This window comes from Helicoverpa zea, chromosome 28 (assembly GCF_022581195.2).
Source record: "Helicoverpa zea isolate HzStark_Cry1AcR chromosome 28, ilHelZeax1.1, whole genome shotgun sequence".
NCBI lineage: Eukaryota > Metazoa > Arthropoda > Insecta > Lepidoptera > Noctuidae > Helicoverpa > Helicoverpa zea.
The window spans coordinates 2173195-2192318 of NC_061479.1; the positions used below are offsets into that span (position 1 = coordinate 2173195).

Genomic DNA, 19124 nt, shown 5'->3' on the forward strand with positions numbered 1-19124 from the left:
GAGCTGGATGCGAGAAGCTGAAAATCGATCTCAGTGGCGTGCACTTGGAGAGGCCTATGTCCAGCAGTGGACTGCGATAGGCTGATGATGATGAAACAGTGCGATAAGAGTGTGTTTTCGAGGGAGTGTATTGAGAAACACATTCTTCTTCTTCTTTCTCCTGCCCTGTTCCCAATTTTACTTGGGGTCGGCGCAATATGTCATTTTCTTCCATTTTCCCCTGTCACTCGTCATACTGACACTCACGCATGCATTGCAAGCCGGACACATAACTTAATATGGCATCATAATACTTTATTTGGTAATAAGCCTACATTTTATGGCAATCACAGTGACTTATTTAGGCAAAAATAATTCATTAATTTGGTCGTCAAGAGTTGGTGATCATTTACTAAATTTGGTGGTCGAATACAATTTAAAGTGAAGTCGTGACTAAAATAGGTGGTACTATTACATTTTTAGACTTTATTTTTCTGGTGTTCAGTAGATATTTCTGGTTACAAAACTAAGGGTATCAAAGCATTTTATGGTGATCATTATATTTGTTCCCATAAAAATATATCTGAAACAGTTTTTTGTCACATTATAATGATATTCGTCGTATATTTATGCAAAAACAGATAAAACTAAATGACAATTAGAATTCGGAAGTCAATCGGAATGCAGTTTGGCAACATATTAACAGAACTAGGTAGCTATTAACGTTTTATAATGATTTTATTATGTTATGTACAACTGGTTTAGTGAACTTGAAAGCTTTGTTGGTTGACCTTAGATTTATCACGAGTTTGTAAGGTACCATTTACAGCGATTTTATGATATAATACTTTGACTCTTGAAAAATTCTTTGACTCTTAGAAAGCTGGACCTTCCCCGTGTAACATAGGATACTTTTTGTCCGGATACGAGCAGTAGTTCCCACAGTACGCGAGGAAAACAGCAACTGTTTTCCTCGCGTAGCCTTCTAGCTGCTAGAAGGCTATATTTTTACCATTTGCGGGTATGAGTGATGATTTTTTTTTTTGAGATGGGAAATCATCATAATATGTAGGTACTATTGTGAGTAAAGCGGGAGGTTGTCAGACTTCTACAGACAAAAACCCCTGTTTATTCCTTTTGGAGACTTTCCTTTTTGTACCTGGGCCCCGTCAACTCTTTCAAACGAACCTGCAGCACCGAACACCTAACAATGGTATTTTCGCACATACAGGCAGGCATTAGACCGCTTCAGTTTATCGCCATCATTGAGAGCCAACCTCAAGCGGCAATTTGATAACGGTTTCCGTGTTAACTCACCAGATAATATAACTATGCGCTTTGGTATGCACTGAGATTATAGATGGATATTACTAATGAATGCTAAATAAGATAGCTTGGTGTTCAGGCCATGGCGGTTGTTCTCTTTTAAGGAGATCAGCCAGCTGCGCACGACATATTATAGTGAACAAGCATTTGCAAGTCGTGGTGGCCAAATGGGTAAAGAACCAACCTCTCGAGTATGAGGATGTGGGTTCGATTCCAGGTCAGGCAAGTACCAATGCTACTTTTCTAAGTTTGCATGTACTTCCTAAGTATATCTTAGACACCAATGGCCGATGAAAAGGTGAAGGAAAACATCTTGAGGAAACCTGGGCTGTATAGTCTGAAATCAGCAACCCGCATTGAGCTCGCTTAGTGATTCACGCTCAATCCTTCTCTGTGTGAGAGGAGGCCGCAGCCCAGCAGTGGGACGATAAAAAAGGCTGTAACAGTAACAGTAAGCATTTGCTTGGACACAGGTGCACTCTCTCTGTTCCTTCACTCTTTGCGCGCGATGGGACGACAATCCGACACCACCGGAGAGAGATCACAAGCAGGACCGACATTATCCAGCTCTCAGGAGTCCTTGTTCTGTCTAGTTACGCTAAGTTCTTTGACGTTAATTTCTAAGGGACTGTTTTATGGTCACGATTTTTACATCAACTTTAATAGAAGGTCGTTATTGTATATTACATGTATTTTAAATATCAATGATAATGATATTCTTTTACCATACCTGTCACGCTTTTGCGATCATAGTTTTGTTGTATCCATTTCTTACTGGATTTCGCCCGTGACTTCGTCCGCTTCCCGAAAGAAAATTAGTATCTCCATTTTCAGGGTCAAATTACAATAATATTATTACATAATCCCTACTAATATTATAAATGCGAAGGTAACTTTGTCTGTCCGTCTGTCTGTTACGCTTTCACGTCAAAACCACTGAACTGATTTTAATAAAATTTGGTACAGAGATAGAGATGACCTTGAGAAAGAACATAGGACAGTTTTTATCCCGGACTTTTGAAGAATTCTCTTGGAAACGCGATGTAACCGAACTCTACGTGGGCGGAAGCTAGTAATATATATTTACTTAATATATATATATGAAGACGAATGTTTGTGTTTGTTACTCCTCCTGCTACAGGCGCGAACGGCTGAACAGATTTTCATAAATATATCGCTATTTTCCTTACTTCTGTAGCGCCAATGTCATCTAAATTATAACCACAGAATGTAGGTTTTTGTGGTTGGGTTTACATAATGTCTTTACACATAGGTCACTGTGCCACGCCTTTTGCCTCTAAATAGTAGCCAAACCGGTTTTTGACTACTAGACAAGTAGTAAACAATATTTTATTAAGAAGATCTATTTTTAAATATGATTGGTATTGATTGTGACTCAGTGCTAATATGTTCGTCAAATGTCTTCAAAATCCAACCGGGCTATCTTACACTGAAAGACTTTTTCAGTGTTTAGCGCGTTCAAACATAAAAGCAAACTATTTAGCTTTATAATATTTGTATGGATTTTTATCTCAATTTCCAATCAAAGAAAATAAGAAGTATTCGTATTTGTTTGGGTTAGGATTTGTTCAAAATAAATTATAATTTCAGTGTGATTAAATTACACAAAGGTTGATGTAATTTTTTCTTAAATTAGACTTGGTTTTAGGCCAAAACACCAATTAATTGTCAATCAACTGCAAAATGAGTTCGTTTGTGATTAATTTGAAATTGATAAATCGTTAGTCAATATAATGATGTCGCTATATCATTAGATCGTGTTTTACAAGTCGTCAAAGTATCAAGTTACTAATTTGAAAATATATTTATCTATACTAGTATTTATAAAGATTGAAACGATTTGAATATTTTTTTCATATTTATATGGTTTATTTATTTCATTTAATAATATACTTAAGGTGAAAATATAAAATGTTTGTCGCAATAATGAACCCTGACGGTTACAGGAAGATAGAATTTAGCATTTTATATATCTAAGATTATAAGATAGTAAGACTTATCATAAAACACGAATTGTAACTACATTCTGTCAAATTATTTTTTTTTCTTCTATTTATATTTTTATTATTTAGTCTATAGTACCTATAATATACTTTTTCTTTTCATGTTAGATAGCCCATTTATCGAGCAAGGCTAGTTTTCATCCGAGTGTGCGACAATAGTTCCCACGGGCCACGGGTGAAACCGCTGACGTTATCTAGTGTATAACGTACTCAAATTGGCTAAAGTCCACGTGTGGTCGCGTTTTTGTTATGTAAACAAAGTTTGTAGTAATTATAAAATCCGCGGGAGATGTTGACCTGTATATTGAAATTAGCAGTTGTGCCCCAGCCAAAATTATCTTTTGCTTAATTTTGGCTTATTGTAGCTACAGCCAAAGAAACTCTTCAGCTTAACAAAATTAATTAAGTTTAGTATAGAGTAAAATAGCACGGTTAAATTACTAATTAAAATTATTTTGTGTGTGTACATAAACTGTTAAATAAATAAATTAATAAATAAAATTATGTTGTTTGTTTCTCGATGACTGGGTGTAGGAAATCAAGTAGGAAGTCGCTGCTTATAAAGTACAAGCCGTTTCCCTGTGGTTTCACCCGCGTCTCGTGGGAACTACCGGGATAAAATATAGCCTATGTTACTCGCAAAAATATATGTTACTCGATAAAATAGCTTTCTAATGTTGAAAGAATATTTAAAATCGGTCTAATAGTTTTTGAGTTTATCCATTACAACCAAACAAACAAAGTTTTCCTCTTTATAATATTAGTATAGAAAACTACATATAAAGCCTGCATAACTCATTATGATTTGCCGTAATACGTTTTATACTATGGTATATTCCAGTCGGTGACCCATAGGAAATTCGCTAGTTATGTCATGCTTGATTAAACTGAGTAATTAAGTTGCCCCTCGATGTTCATTAGAGTGCCCGTATCTATAGTCGCGCAAGTTGACTTTTACGGAACTCGGATTTTCGGAAAACGGTCGTCAAATTACGTTACTATTTATTTTCGTGATTTTATTGTGAAAAATAAGCTTATCGTGATGAATTTTAGGATATGCTTTTGAAATTAGGCACCTATTTACAGATCTTTCTCTTTCGCAATGTTACATAAATTTGTTAAATTTTTGGCCTACACTGCACTACACTACTGCACACATTCTAATATACTACTGTTGGTTTACGCAAATAATTAAATATAAATTGTTTAATCTTCTGCATTATTTTGTTACAATTTTTGATAAATGCTTGAGGCATCAATTCAGCGAACGAATGACAATTTATGTCAATCCCATTCAGGATGACGAAACATTTTTTTTCGCTAAACAGTGACCAATATTTTGGCGAGTATTGGCACTCGTATTGGCAATTTTAGATAAATGATTCCTAGTCACAAATACCGCATAAGTACTTAATGACGTCACTTATAGTTTTAGGATGTAATGAGATCATTCTAACATGATATATTGTTTGAAATATGTGTGTACTGTGTGTAGTTGCCAAATTAATGTTGTTAGTATGCGGTTTACTTGTTTGTAAATATTACATCTTCGATTGGTTAAATTAAGATTTTGACGTAGGAAAGAGCTCCAAAAATGATAGTCTGCTAATTAAGCTGTTGTCCATTTCCACTTAAATTAAGCTGAATTACTTATATTTTTGTTCGTCATTCTGTAAGTGCTATATTTATTCATCGAATCATCATTATAATCAAACTGTACCGTTACTGGTTATACGCTTCTTCATATAAAAAGATGGAATGAGCTTTAATCACCACGTTTGCGTCATATAAATATTACGGATAATTTGTACTTTTTTATTACACTCCAAAATTTAAAAAAAGTCTTTTTTCGAGTCATTCCGAGATCCGCACTATAAATACTTCTAGCTTGACTGGCGCCAACTCATACATGAATCATCTTGCAGTACCCGTTCTTAATTCAAAAATATCGGTCGCGATCCCGATTCTAATTGGTCGGTTCGGGATACTGGTAACGGTTTTTGTGATGTCATTATTTATTAACTAAAACTGTGATTATGTGGTTAGTTTAGGTCGGGGAAGATAATTTTGAGTAAGTTTTAACGAAAAAATTCAGTGCTAGCTAGATAGCTCATTAAAAAACTCTACGTTTATATTTTCGATCCCTGATAAAAACTTTAAATGGTCAAATGTTACTTACTTAATATTTAAGAGTGGCAGGGATAGAATAATATTTAAGTGTCGTTTCAGTATTCGGCCGAAGTCTGTCAAGCAACTTCGAAGTTCTGAAAACATCGAAAATGTAAAAACCAAAAGATATTTTGAATTCTTATGAGTGCAGCTCAAACTCAATATACTCCAAACAAAAATATACACGGGAGTTAATTTCAGTTAATCAGCAAATAAACACATTTCGTTAAACAAACGTAAATTTTATTACCTTCGTACTCAGTTTAAATATCTACGCCTCTTATGCTTGGCTCGAAGCCAGGAAAGTCAGTAATGATGTCATTATGACGTATAGTTTGAATCATACCTGATCAAGGTCTAAACTTGTCGGCAAAAACGTCAGTTTCCTTAACACAACTGTTCAGAACACAATTTTCAAGTTCAAGTTGAAAGAATCAAGTTGAAAGAATGTTCAAAATCATTTATTCAAACTTGGCTGCAAGACAGAACTTTTTGAACGTCAGGAATTTACAAAAGACAGCCCTCAAAACGCCACTTCCTATGTGAAAACGCCCTTCACCACTTCCTGTGTTTTTGCTGGGAAGAAGAAGTGGCGCAACAAACTCCCGAGCAACACATGTCTGTCTGTAGGTTCGAAGAACCCTAAACATTGTTTGATATATAGATTTGTATACAATGCATGTTGCTTGTGAGATGACGGCAGATAGAAGAGTATGGAAGAAGAAAACATGATGCGCCGACCCCAAATAATAACATTGGGATAATAAAGTTTCTAAATCATCATATTCTAGTTCTAGTATATTTGTAAGCACATTAATTGTATCATCCTTGTAATAGGAAAACTTGTTTCTGTTGGATTAGTGTTCTTTTTGTAAACATTATTTTTAATAAATTTTATTTATTTATTATTATTTATTAAAAAAAAGAAAGGGACGTTTAAGTTGTCGGTGTACCTGGGCCCAAATATTCGTGAAAAGATCTTAAAGATTAATTTAGTTAAAGAATTGTTTTTATTGGTCGTAAAGACGAGATTCCCCTGACAGGTTTTAAGAAATACAAAGCAGCTCGGCTTCTGGAAGTTCGTGATTGATACACCTGTGCTTTCCAATACGTTGATGTCGATCCTGCTTGTGGCCTCCCTCCGGTTGTGTCAGATTGCTGAACCATCGGGAGTGAGAGAATAAGGAGCAATGCACCTATGTACCTATGCGCAAATGCTTGTGCACTAAAATATGTCCTGTGCAGCTGGCTGATCTCTTTAAAGAAAACGGAAATTATGGCCTAAGTGTAAATCGGCTAGAAGGACATCACTGGACGATTTGAAAACATGATCCAAGAAACGCATTTGTTCCCGATAAGTTCCTAAATCAATGGTGTCCAAGATACTCAAAGAAAGTGCACTAAAATAAATTACAAATATCAGATATTAGTAATGTTCTTTGTAATGGTACATTTGACTCATATAGAATCCATTAGAGTCCATTAAAGAGCCATAACTCGGTGCCAATGACCTCAGAAGTATAGTATACAAATGAAGGTGACAGAAATAACTTTGTCAATTGGCAATGTAGTTATTTTTTTTTTAGTTATCCTTTGTATAATTATGATGTACTAATATTATAAAGCCTTGAAGAGTTTGTACGAATTCGCATATTTTAGGAAGAACTGGGTCGATTTGAAAAATCTTTTTTTTAGTTAAAATTCATCTTTCAGTGATAGATAGCCCGTTTATCAAGGAAGATTATAGGTTACTTTTATACCTTTTTCTTGAAGTAGGTCAAGCAGGACGCCCGAAACCTCTGGAAAAAGCTTTATTAATGATTATAATCTTATTATAATAATACACAAATGGAGATTAAGTCACAAGGTCCTTTGTCACGCTCTTTGAAACGGACCTATTCAGAAATCAAGGGTAAGAGAGACATCAGACTTTCGTAGAAAACAGCAACAAAAATAGTCCACCTAATATGTATTTTGTCAACTACAGAAATAAAGTCTAAGGTTAATTGCACACGGGCGTTTTTATGACTCAAGAAACTACAGATTCCAATAGTAATCCGTGCAGATTCTTTGATCAGCGCGGTGTTTTGTAGACTCGTTGAAGAAAATGCTTTTAATTTATTTCAAAAAGTCATAGATGACATTGTAAAAGTAAAATCTCAATACTTTGCAAAGGTCATGAGTTTTCATCACCATTGACTAATGGAGAGGGAAAGCAATCATGAAGAAACTGGTACTGTATTCCTTCTCTATATGAGAAGAGACCTGAGCAACTGCTTTGTGACAATAAACCATTTAAATAGAAGAATAGAGTAGAATTGGCCTTTATTTACCTCTGATGATAAGCGTGTTTGCGTTTTTTTCGGCGTTAAATCGTGTGTGTGCAAAAGGCCTTAAGTACTTGGACAGATTTCAAGTGGTCATCTACTTTAAATAAATATGTAAATATGACAATGATCACATTGTTTATGTATTAGCCGTGAAATAAGTTTACAAGACAAAGATGAGAATATTTCGCTGAAGAAGTTGTTTTTATGTAGGAGTTAGACTTTATGTGGACCTATCATCTTCATCATCATCATCATCTCAGCCATAGGACGTCCACTGCTGAACATAGGCCCCCCCTTAGATCTCCACAGATACCTGTTGGAGGCGACCTGCATCCAGCGTCGACGGCGACCTTTATAAGGTCGTCTGTCCACCTTGTTGGTGTCGTCCTTTGTGGACTTAAATACCAAAATTCCATATAATTTTTTTTTATTACATAGAAAACTTTTTTGATCAGGCTCATTCACCGACAACATAAATGACCGTTTTTCATAACAATTGTTTGCTTTGAAACTTGTACGTGATAATTTATAGTTAACAGTTGTTTTTAAGATAACTGACTATGTTTTGCTTTTGCACTATCTCTAGTAACTCAAAAAATATATGTTTTATCCCATAGTGAAAAACTGGCTTAAGACTATATACACATTATAATTATCCCACAATGTCACAGCTGATTTTATGCACAATGACGCCATATATTTAAATACATAAGTACTAAACAAAAACACTCGGTGGTAATTTCTCATAGCGTTTTCAGTATTAAAATGTTCCCCGCGTTGTTCGGTAGTGTGAATAGTGTATTTTGCCTGTTTTACAAATTTCGATCTAAGGGTGAAGCGGTTTAAGGTGCATTATTTAATGTAGTGTTTGTTAGAGATAAATTGTAGGCGGGTGATTTCTGAATCTTGTAGTGTTGAAGTTTTTTTTTGTTTGTTATTGTACCGTGCAAGTGCGAGTTTCTATAACCTATCCGCTGATTTGCGTACGAGAGATAGAATGTTGATTAAATTGGATAGAAAGAATGTTACTTGTGAGATGACGGCAGATAGAAGAGTATGGAAGGAGAAAACATGCTGCGTTGAGTCCAAATCGATAAAGCCAGAAGGATGATGATGATAGAATTTTGATTATTTTCACAGAAGTAAAGTTAAATTCCTATCTTTGTAAGCAAATCTACAAATAGGGTTACTAGCAGTTTCCTGCGATTTCAACCGCGTCCCGTTTGAACTACTCCGTGTATCCGGAAAAAAGTGGCCTAAAGCGTTACTCGGTAAATGGGCTATCTGACAAAGAATGATTTTTTCAGATCGCTCTAGTAGTTCCTCAGTTATGGGTGTTCAAACAAAAAAACTCTTCAGCTATATAATATTAGTACCTATAACACTGGTCAACAGCATTTTTGGTGCAAAGGTGAAATATATAATTTCTTATAGATAATTTGATACGTAATCGAAGTCCAGAACATAAAGTTGCACTTGCACGTAGGGATTTAGAGATATACCCCTCCTAAAGTACCAAAAACGCGTTTTTTAACGATATTTGACGATTTTTTTGAAGGACAGCAAAATTGTTTTTTAGTTTCTATCTATAGCATTATATAGTACTACTCTTCCCGATTGAAATTCATTTTTATTTCGAACGCTAAGAGTTTAAATTTTCATGAAATATGTATACAGCTACGATAGTTCGATCTTCCCTATATTTCATTTGGCCTGTTAGTATGAAAAAACTCCACTTTATATTTAAAATGGTATATATTGAGAAAGAAAACTTGCAAAAATATATACTAAAATGGGGTTAATGCGGGGAAAGTAGTACTATATAATGCTTTAGTTAGAAATTACTAGAAAATTCTGCTGTCCCCAAAAAATTACATCAAATATCATAAAAAAACGCGTTTTTGGTACTTTAGGAGGGGTATATCTCTAAATCCCTACGTGCTAGTGCAACTTTATGTTCTGGACTTCGATTACGTATCAAATATTCTACAAGAAATTGTATATTTCACCTTTGCACCAAAAAAATAATAATAATTTGTTGACCAGTGTAATAGATATATTTAGTTTTCATTGTCTACCTTTTGTATGAATAACCTACAAGATGATGCAAATAAGATGAGCTCATAATGTAATTTACATAGACAGGCTATATGCACTTTATTTACCTGCCATAACTTAAGCAGTTTGAGGAAAAACTTAATTTAACTGATGTAGGTGTTAAATATGATTTTGTATTTAAAGCTGATAAACCTGCCTTGAGCCACCTAACTGCTTTCGTCAGATATCTTTGCCGCTCCAAAGTTGACCGGAACAAAACACTCCTGCGCATGCATGAATGAGGCGTCAAATGATTAACTTCAGGGTTTATAAATAAATTCTAATAAGCTCTTTTATCTTAGAATTGTCGTATTCCCGTGGTTTCACCCCGCGTCCCGTGGGAACTGCTGCCCGTACCGAGATAAAATATAGTCTTATGTTACTTGGGAAGAAACAAATCGGTTCAGCAGTTCGAAGTTTTTAGTTTACAAACAAACCAAAAAATGTTTCCTATTTATTAGTATAGAACATTGGTATAGAAGTATAAATCCTATATTAGCATATGCTAATGCATAGGACTTCCAGTAAATGACAGAAAAAATGTTATATTAGTTGTCTTAAGGCTTAGCACGGTATAATTACAAGCATTTCTTGTACTCCTAGATAGCCAATAGAAGTGTTCCAAAATAGTGATTATTTTATAGTGAAATGGTGTAAATAAGTGTTGAACATGGACACTATCAAAAGCATGGGTGAATATATTGGAGGCTTTTCGGTAAGTTTAATGAAAACATCTTCAGGAATGTTGTATAGAAGTTTTGTTTATAGTGGCTAATGTGTGGAACTGTAGTGGATGTCCAGAGTTTATTCTGATGAGTGTTTCCCAAAGCATGTTAAATTGTGAATCCCTGCTGTCATTTGTATGTGTTTGACAGTTGTCACGGGTAGTCAGAAGCCAGAAGGTCAGACCACCAGTAGAGTAAGAGTAGAGGACAGAGGTAGAGTTGTATAGACTTCTCAAATAGACGATCGCTGCATGTGGCACACTGGTAGTCAGCTGCACTGCATCCTGCAAAGAATAGAACCCGACTCTAACATAGATTGGGAAAAGACAAGGTAGATGATGATGAAGATTGATTATTTTGAAAAAAAAAAAAAAAAACATTTTACTCATGATATGTATGAAGTACAGTAGAGTAGTAAATAGGCCATATGATGACCTTTATAGTTACACCAAAATCACTGTTTTTATGTAAATATCCACCCACGGTTTCTTTAAGAATATCTCGAATAATATACTTAAAGGAGTGTCATATACATAAGGTGAATCCTATTCTCAATGCAAACCGATGTGATGACAAAATAATGACATCACACCTCTTTGCAATCGGTTCACAACGACCTTGTACCCGCCAACGTATATATATAAATTCATTGTTTATTTATATACTGATATATTCGCTGAATCACACTTTGAATAAATGCGGTTTATATACGTCTTTGGGAAAGGAGACGAAAATTTTGTATTTTTTCGTTTTTGATGATGGCGGTCCAAAATTGAAGTCGGATCCAAATGTTGGTGATAAGTAATTTTTCTAAAGATTTTTCATATTATTTGCTGTTGTTGAGGATTTAAAGTCCCAGAATCTTCCTATTATATTTCTGCGGTTTTCAAATATATTTATTCGCCTAATGTATTTCTTTAAACACATGAAAATATAACATATAAAAATCAAATTGGGAAGCCATTAAGAGGAGTTTTTTTTAAACGCAATTAGATTTAGGTATAATATTTCTGGTTTAGTATGCAAACGTAGACTAGGTGTAGGTATTTAAATATAAAAAAATATTGGACCCATTTGCTTATCAATCAAATTATATATAACTCAATTTCACATTAACATTACACACCACACATTGTCCGACATAGTCCATAAACAGACCATAGAGCATACTATTAATAAAATTAAGTAATAGCGCATCGCCATTACATTAAAAATAGCCACACACTGCAGACTAAATAGTTGGCCGACAGTTGGCTAGCAAAATTTATATTTTTAAAGAACATCTTGATTCCAGTCAAAGTTTTCAGTCTGGCTAAGTTGGAAAATAAAGAAAATCTTGATTCCAATCAAAGTTTTCAATCAGTCTGAAAACGGCTAAATATCTGATCAATGTGCGTACTACCATTCATCTTCATACTGATTTATAAAAAGTAAAGAATTAACCTCTGAACTACGAGTGTGGGTTCGATTTTAGGTCAGGCAAGCACCAATGCAACTTTTTAAAAGTTTGTATGTACTTTCTTAGTATATTTTGGACACCAATGACTGTTTTTCGGAGGGCACGGTGAACTGAAGGTCCCGGCTGTCCGTCAACATCTTTGGCAGTCGTTACGAGTAGTCAGAAGCCAGTAAGTCTGACAACCGGTCTTACCTGTGTGTATTGGGTGGGTTGCCCGAGGTTGAGGAGGCCAAATAGGCAGTCGCTACTTGTAAAACTTATTATAAAACGTGGTTTTAAAGAAGCACCAGCTTTTGTACCACCTTTAAACCACCGTCCCAAACAAAATCAGTGGACTAAAGCTATTACTAAAGCGGGTACTTCTTAATACCACGTTTTATAATAAGGTGGTAGTAGTCAGCTGCATTCGTTTAGACTGGAAGCCGACCCCAACATAGTTGGAAAAAGGCTCGGGAGAAGATGATGATGTAATATGCGTACTACCATTCTTCTTTATTTATGAGTCCAATAACTATCGGCCGATTAAAAGTTTTCAGTCTACTCTTTGAACGATCATTGCGTATTGTCCCATTGTATGACTTGTAAGGGCGTCAATCGATTCTTTATTGTGTACAAACCGAATTGTAATCGATTATGCTAGTGACCGATTCTATGTCAGAGTGACCGACCGTTGCGAAAATGCTTACCCAAGGTTTTTCTAATTGTTTATCTTTTATTTCGGATGGTTTTATCAGTGTTGGTATTGGTTTTTTTGATTTTGTTTGCTTGTGTGTGTGTTTGCATGTTTTTTTTTTAGTATTTGAGTTTTTTTTTGTTAAGTTTAAAGTGTGGTGATTTTTTTTTGTTAAGTTTAAAGTGTGGTGATTTTTAGCTTATTTATGTCCTCAACAATTTTTGTTACGGGGATCCCAAATTGTTCAGACATTTATATAGGACCCTAAAGACATCTTTGCCTAGTTTGTAATTAGTGTCAAGACTTGATTATGGCTTAAGTCTTTCAATATTTACATTAATCGTTCATAATAGGATGACGAATTTATTGCTGTACTAAGTGACATATTATAACTCTCTCCAGGCGATCACCTTCCACATGAAAGTCGGTTTCTCTTAAAACAATTGTTTAAGTACTATGTATTTTCACTTTTCAAAGGGAACTAGCTATTTTCTCGCGGTTTCACCCGCATCCCATGGGAACTACTGCCCATACCGGGATATAATACAGACTATGCTAGTCAGGAATAATGTAGCTCCCAACAGAGAAAGAATTTTTCAAATCGATCAAGTAGCTTCGGACCCCCTTCATGTCAAACAGAAACTATAATATTAGTGTAGATTTCTAATATGAACTTTAAGCCTCAATTAATAAATTCCCCTTTCCCTTGTTATAGCTGGACACATGGTTCGGGAGGCCGAAAAAAGGTGGGGGGCAGATCGAGCGTGGCTACGACACGGTACCTCGAGGGACGGAGCCGAGGGCTGAGGATGACGAGCCCTCGGCCGCCGCGGAGTACACCAGCAAGATAGACGCCTTAGATGACGCTCAGCTGCATCGGCGGTTTGAGGAGATGCTGGTCAGTATATGTTCTACTAGCTAAGTTTACTTCTTGGAAGCTATGGTGCCCTGGTACTTGGAGCAGTGGCGTTGACTCGGCAGTACGTGTGCTCTTGTAAGTTATGGGGCCCTGGTACATGGTGAGCAGTTGTATTCCGTACTTGGTGTATCAAGAAGGGTGCAGTGGATACGGGGTACCTCGAGAGACGGAGCCTAGGGCTGAGGATGACGAGCCCTCGGCCGGATTTGAAAAAACTCTGATAGATACTATGTATGTAATGTATGTATGTGATTGAAAACTGCAGTTCACTCGATAATACATATGTGCCCAAGGATTTTTGCAGACAGACAGCTGCACTCTCTATTCCTTCACTCTCATAGCGCGATGGGACGGCAATCCGATACCACCGGAGAGCACAAGCAGGTCCGACATTAACGTGCTCTCCGATGCACGGGTCACCGACTTCCAGACTCCGGGCTACTTTGTGAAAGTTCCTATACTAATAAATATACATGGCAAATAATCCCATACATACTATACTCTGTAGAGTTTTAAAATGTGACAATTGCTAATATTTGATATGTTTACTTTACAGGCGGACATGAATCTCAATGAAGAGAAGAAGGAGCCGTTAAGAAAGTATCCTCGCGATCAGAAGAAGAAGATGCTAGTTGCCTATAAGTTTGTTAATACACAGGTTAGTTTCTGACGAAGTTATTTTGAAGATAAATAATTTGTTAGCCTTGAATTGTACTCCTGGCATAGATCATCATTATTGCATCGGCAAAATTTTGCGAAATAGACAGCTTCACACATAGTTTGAAGATAATTTTGTTTGAAAGGATTAAAAATCTGCAGTCAGGGAAATTAGCAATCCAGATATTTCTTTGTGAAATTAATTTTGAGGTCAAAAAGATTTCACATTAAGCATCCTCGCAAAAGTTTCATCATCATAATGCCTAGTGTTTTCAGAAAAACATTTGGTCAGTTTCTAGACTAACCAGATGCAGCTGAGTACCAGTATGCTACATGGAGCGAATACCTATCTAACCTCCTCAACCTAGTTAAATACCGAGTCTTCCTGATACCCTTTAGTAAGACTGGTTCTCAAACATCCTGGTTTCCTAATTCAGCGTGACTTTTTCACTGTCTTGTATTTTTTATAGGATCTCAATTCATCATTCTTTTTTTGATCATCAAAGTTTCACTTGAAAAATCTTTCCAGGAAGGCCGCTCCAAGTTCGAGAAGCCATCAGACTATGTTACATACCTCAACCAGCCGGAGCTCTCAGTTGGCAAACTCCACGGATGCTTAGAGAATCTGAGGATATCTCTCACCAACAACCCGCTGTCCTGGATTGAAGAGTTCGGCACTAAAGGCATTGAGAGTCTACTGACTACGCTTAACCAGTGTTATACCAAGTGAGTTATTTTATTGGATTAATTAAAAATTTTAGCTTTTGTCACTGTGTTCATTGTGCTCTCGCTCTGGCGGCATATTGGGCTGACATAGTGTAGTCTCAATATATGACTTGTCATCGACACGAAAGAAGGAGATGATTTTTTCAGTTCGTTAGACGAAAATTTTCAGGTAAACAGGTTTTTTATTCGGAGTGCACCTGTGTCTGCGCAAATGCTCGTGCACTATAATATGTCCTGCGCAGCTGACTGATCTCCTTAAATGAGAACAGCTGCCTTGCCTGACGATTGTTCAAGACGCCATTATTTATATAATAACTTGAGATTTTTTGAGCAATTTTTCATTTTTTTTCTATAATTACCGAATATTTTCATATGGATTTCTTGCAAATAAGTTAAAGGCATTTAAGGCATTGCCTAATAAATTCAATAAATTTTAATAATCGAATTAACTATTATTTCATGCTTCTAGTGGAAGTGGATTTTATCGGTAAGTCTTTAGACGGAATAACTACCCGTATCTAAATAAACCTTTAACTGTCTCGCCCTCAGGGTCTTCGTAACTTCAGGCCAAAGTTTATGTCGATTCCACTATTTTCCCGTGAAATTGCAACTAATTCAGGCGTTCATCTATTCATATATACATAAAACCTTTTGCTTTTATAATATTAGTAGGTTAATATGATTATTTAATATTTCCAGCGACTCCCGCTACGACAGAGTGCAATACGAGTGCATCAGATGCCTCTCAGCAATCCTAAACAACACAGTCGGCATCCGCACCATGTTCGAGTGCCGGGAAGCGCTGCCGGTGCTGGCCAGGAGTCTCGACGCCAGGAAGCCGCACTGTGCACTCGAGGCCGCCAAGGTAAGCAGTGTTACTGTGCATCAGGTGCCGCTCAGCGGTACTGAACACATCCGCACCATGTTCGAGTGATGGAACATATACATGCCACTACGGTAACTCCTACAACATAACGCAGGTACATAGTTTGATAACAAAGTTCACAGAATAAGATACGTAACAGCGCTTTCACACTAGCGGATTCTCCGCTCTGTTTTCCGTGCGACACTCATCGGATCTATTGACAATTCCCGGTGAAAAAGATGACGTTTAAAACCGAGCGACAGAGTATAGCCGTTCGAAATGACAAACTCAAAACACAGCGAAAATCCGCCAGTATGAAAGCGCTGTAAATAAAACGCTAATTCAGGTACAAAATATTTTCATATTTCTCTCGTTATGATGTATGTGATGTATAAAAGTGACGAATTTTGAAATTCCTACAGCGGTGAGTGCTTGACCAACGAGGAAACATACTGCTCAATAAAACTGTCAAATGTGTTAATTGCTATTTTAAACTTTTAATTAATATTTCTAGGTGCTAGCTGCAATATGTCTGATCCCCAACGGACACGAGAAGGTACTGAAAGCCATCACGATGGCCGGCGAGTCGAGCCGGAAGCCTCGGTTGCTGCCCATCATTGAGGGTTTGGAGACGAAGACACCTGAGAGTTTGAAGGTATGTATGTTTCGTATCACCAGGACTTTTTGTGCCGTGATTTTAGGGCTTATAGAAGTAATTTATGATGTAGATAGATGTATGCTAAGTTTCTGAAAATAAAAAACTGTAGTAATATTATAATCAGAAAAAAAATATATATAAATACACACGGGTATTGTTTTAATAGTTCTAGTTAAAGACGGTGTATGGCTAAATTAGTTTCTTTTTCAATTCCCATAAAAATAGACGCTTACTCGTGGTAGTTTTTTGACATAAGCCTCATCATAAGCTGGCTTTATTAAAAAAGAAACATGGGGCCAGATGAAAAAATTACTTCTTTATTCCTCTGTGTCTAGGTTATACTTACTCAAGTATTTCAACTGAATTCGTTCTTCTGTTATTTTAAAATTTATTTGACTTGATATATTTTCTCCGAGCAATCTGTTCAGATCAGCGCTTGTTAGATTTTTTTAAGAAAAGAGGGAATTTAAAATAAAGCTCGAGGCTATTATGATAGCAATGAGGTACAATATTCTCCATCGCATTGCAGACAGGCTGTATGCAACTTATGAACGCGATAATCACGGAGCCAGAGGAATTGGAGTTCAGGCTACATCTGCGCAGCGAGTTCATGAGGACTGGACTCTATGATTTGATAGGTAAGGCTCATTTTATTTTGAGCGTTCGATTTAAGCGAGTCTGAAGTTTGTCATTATTAATGATTAAACAATTTGTTTGATTTGTAAAAGGCATTTTGTTATTTAATTTTACAATAGTCAAACATTTCACCACAATCTCTTGAACACAATAAAATGAGATTTAATTTATAGATAGAAGAAGGAAGAAGAAAACATGCTGCGCCGACCCCAAATAAAATTGGGATAAGGACAGGAGGATGATGATTAATTTGTTTGATTTGTTGCATAGCTAAATAACTTTGCCGCTCTGAAATTGATTTCATTAAGTATAGTATTGATTATCAGAGCCATTGACTAGTTACGAAAAAAATGTACAGAATATTTTTTCGATCTATGCATATTATAATTATTAACACTCGCTCACAACATAATTACATACGTACCCTATACATATACGTAACATACTTCTTTCTGTATTCATTTATCAAACTTAACGTTTAATTTTTAAACATTTATTTGTTAAATGAGAATAGTGTCCCACGGGTATCAGAAACATGTCCAAGCTACCGGTGGTCAGGACTCCATAGAGAGAAACTTCCTGACTATGCTCTTGCAGTATTTTTTATCATGTATATTATTCAAATAATATTTAAGTCCAAAAACCACAATGAAGTGATTTGTTTGGTGTTACAGACGAGCTCCGCGCGGGCGCGGAGGGAGCCCGACAGATCCAGATGACGGTGTTCGACACACACGCCGCCGCCGACCAGGACGAGTTCCTCGCCAAGTTCGACGACGTCAGGTAGCTTCAGCATCATCATCATCATCATCAGCCTTTTCACTGCCCCACCTTAAGCAGAGGCCTCTTCTCAAAAAGAGAGGGAAAATACACTTTTATTACAAGCCAGTTCATCATTCATCGTCTGCCTTTGTAAGGTTCCGTATCATGGAGAACAAAATGACTAGCGGAGATGTCATAACCCAAAATATAAGAATATGTGCTCGGCGGACGAGGAACGAGGAACGTTACCAGCATCCCCCTTATACGTCTTCTACGGCACCCGCCTATTATTTTTAGCAGAAAATCATCAATCAATCAAGGTCAAGTTTTGACAAATGTTAGTTAAATAAGTAACTGATTGTTTTAATCATACCTACCGTACGTTACTTGGCCTACAAGAAGGCGCCTGACCTACCTTCCTTATGGTATCTCTGCTGTCTTTCCTTCCTCCGTGGAAAGCACACTTTTACTGTAGTTCCATAGCATATCATACTACATATATTAGCTTCCACCCGGTAGTGTTTAAACTTTTCAAGTTGGTTTTAGTATATTGTATATTGTTTTAACGTGTTTCAGAGTGGATTTCAACGACGTAAATGAATGCTTTGAGCTGGTGAAGAATCTAGTGATGGATACCCCGGCGGAACCTTATCTACTGTCTATATTACAGCATCTATTGTTTATCAGAGATGATGAGCTTATTAGGTAAGGAATTGCATTAATATTTGCTTAGTGTTGTGTCTTCTATGTTGGGGTCGGCTTGCAGTGTTATGCCGCTGAGTACCAGTGTACGTCACGGAGCGACTGCCTATCTGATCTCCTCAACTCAGTTACCCGGGCAACCCATTTTTTTGGTAAGACTAGTTGTCAGACTTACGGGTTTCTGACTTTCCGTAACGACTGCCAAAGATGTTTGAATGACAGCCGGGACCCACCAATTCATCAAAGAAGAATTATCAAATTCTACTCAAAAGTATATCCGTCGAGAAACGTAAAAGTGACAGAGCTAGAACGCTGTTTGAGCTATCCTTAAAAATGAGTGGCCTGGAACGCCAAAGTCCATTTCACGAAAGTCCTGCGGAAAATAGTGGCACTATAAATTTTTGTACGTATTTACTG

General features: G+C 36.5%; 1 protein-coding gene across 10 annotated transcripts in view; it reads left to right on the forward strand.

Moving 5' to 3' along the window:
* Positions 1–19124, forward strand: part of LOC124643666 (protein diaphanous) — a 63274-nt gene that overhangs the window by 23702 nt on the left and 20448 nt on the right. For 9 of the 10 annotated variants that reach the window (XM_047182690.1, XM_047182698.1, XM_047182696.1 and 6 more), the window contains 8 exons: positions 13498–13680; positions 14258–14359; positions 14888–15084; positions 15784–15949; positions 16464–16604; positions 17137–17245; positions 17918–18026; positions 18582–18710. In XM_047182690.1, the coding sequence (XP_047038646.1) occupies positions 13498–13680; positions 14258–14359; positions 14888–15084; positions 15784–15949; positions 16464–16604; positions 17137–17245; positions 17918–18026; positions 18582–18710 (1136 nt within the window). Of the gene's footprint in view, positions 1–8590; positions 8676–10528; positions 10641–13497; positions 13681–14257; positions 14360–14887; positions 15085–15783; positions 15950–16463; positions 16605–17136; positions 17246–17917; positions 18027–18581; positions 18711–19124 lie in introns of those variants that run through there. The other variant, XM_047182697.1, reaches the window with a different exon arrangement.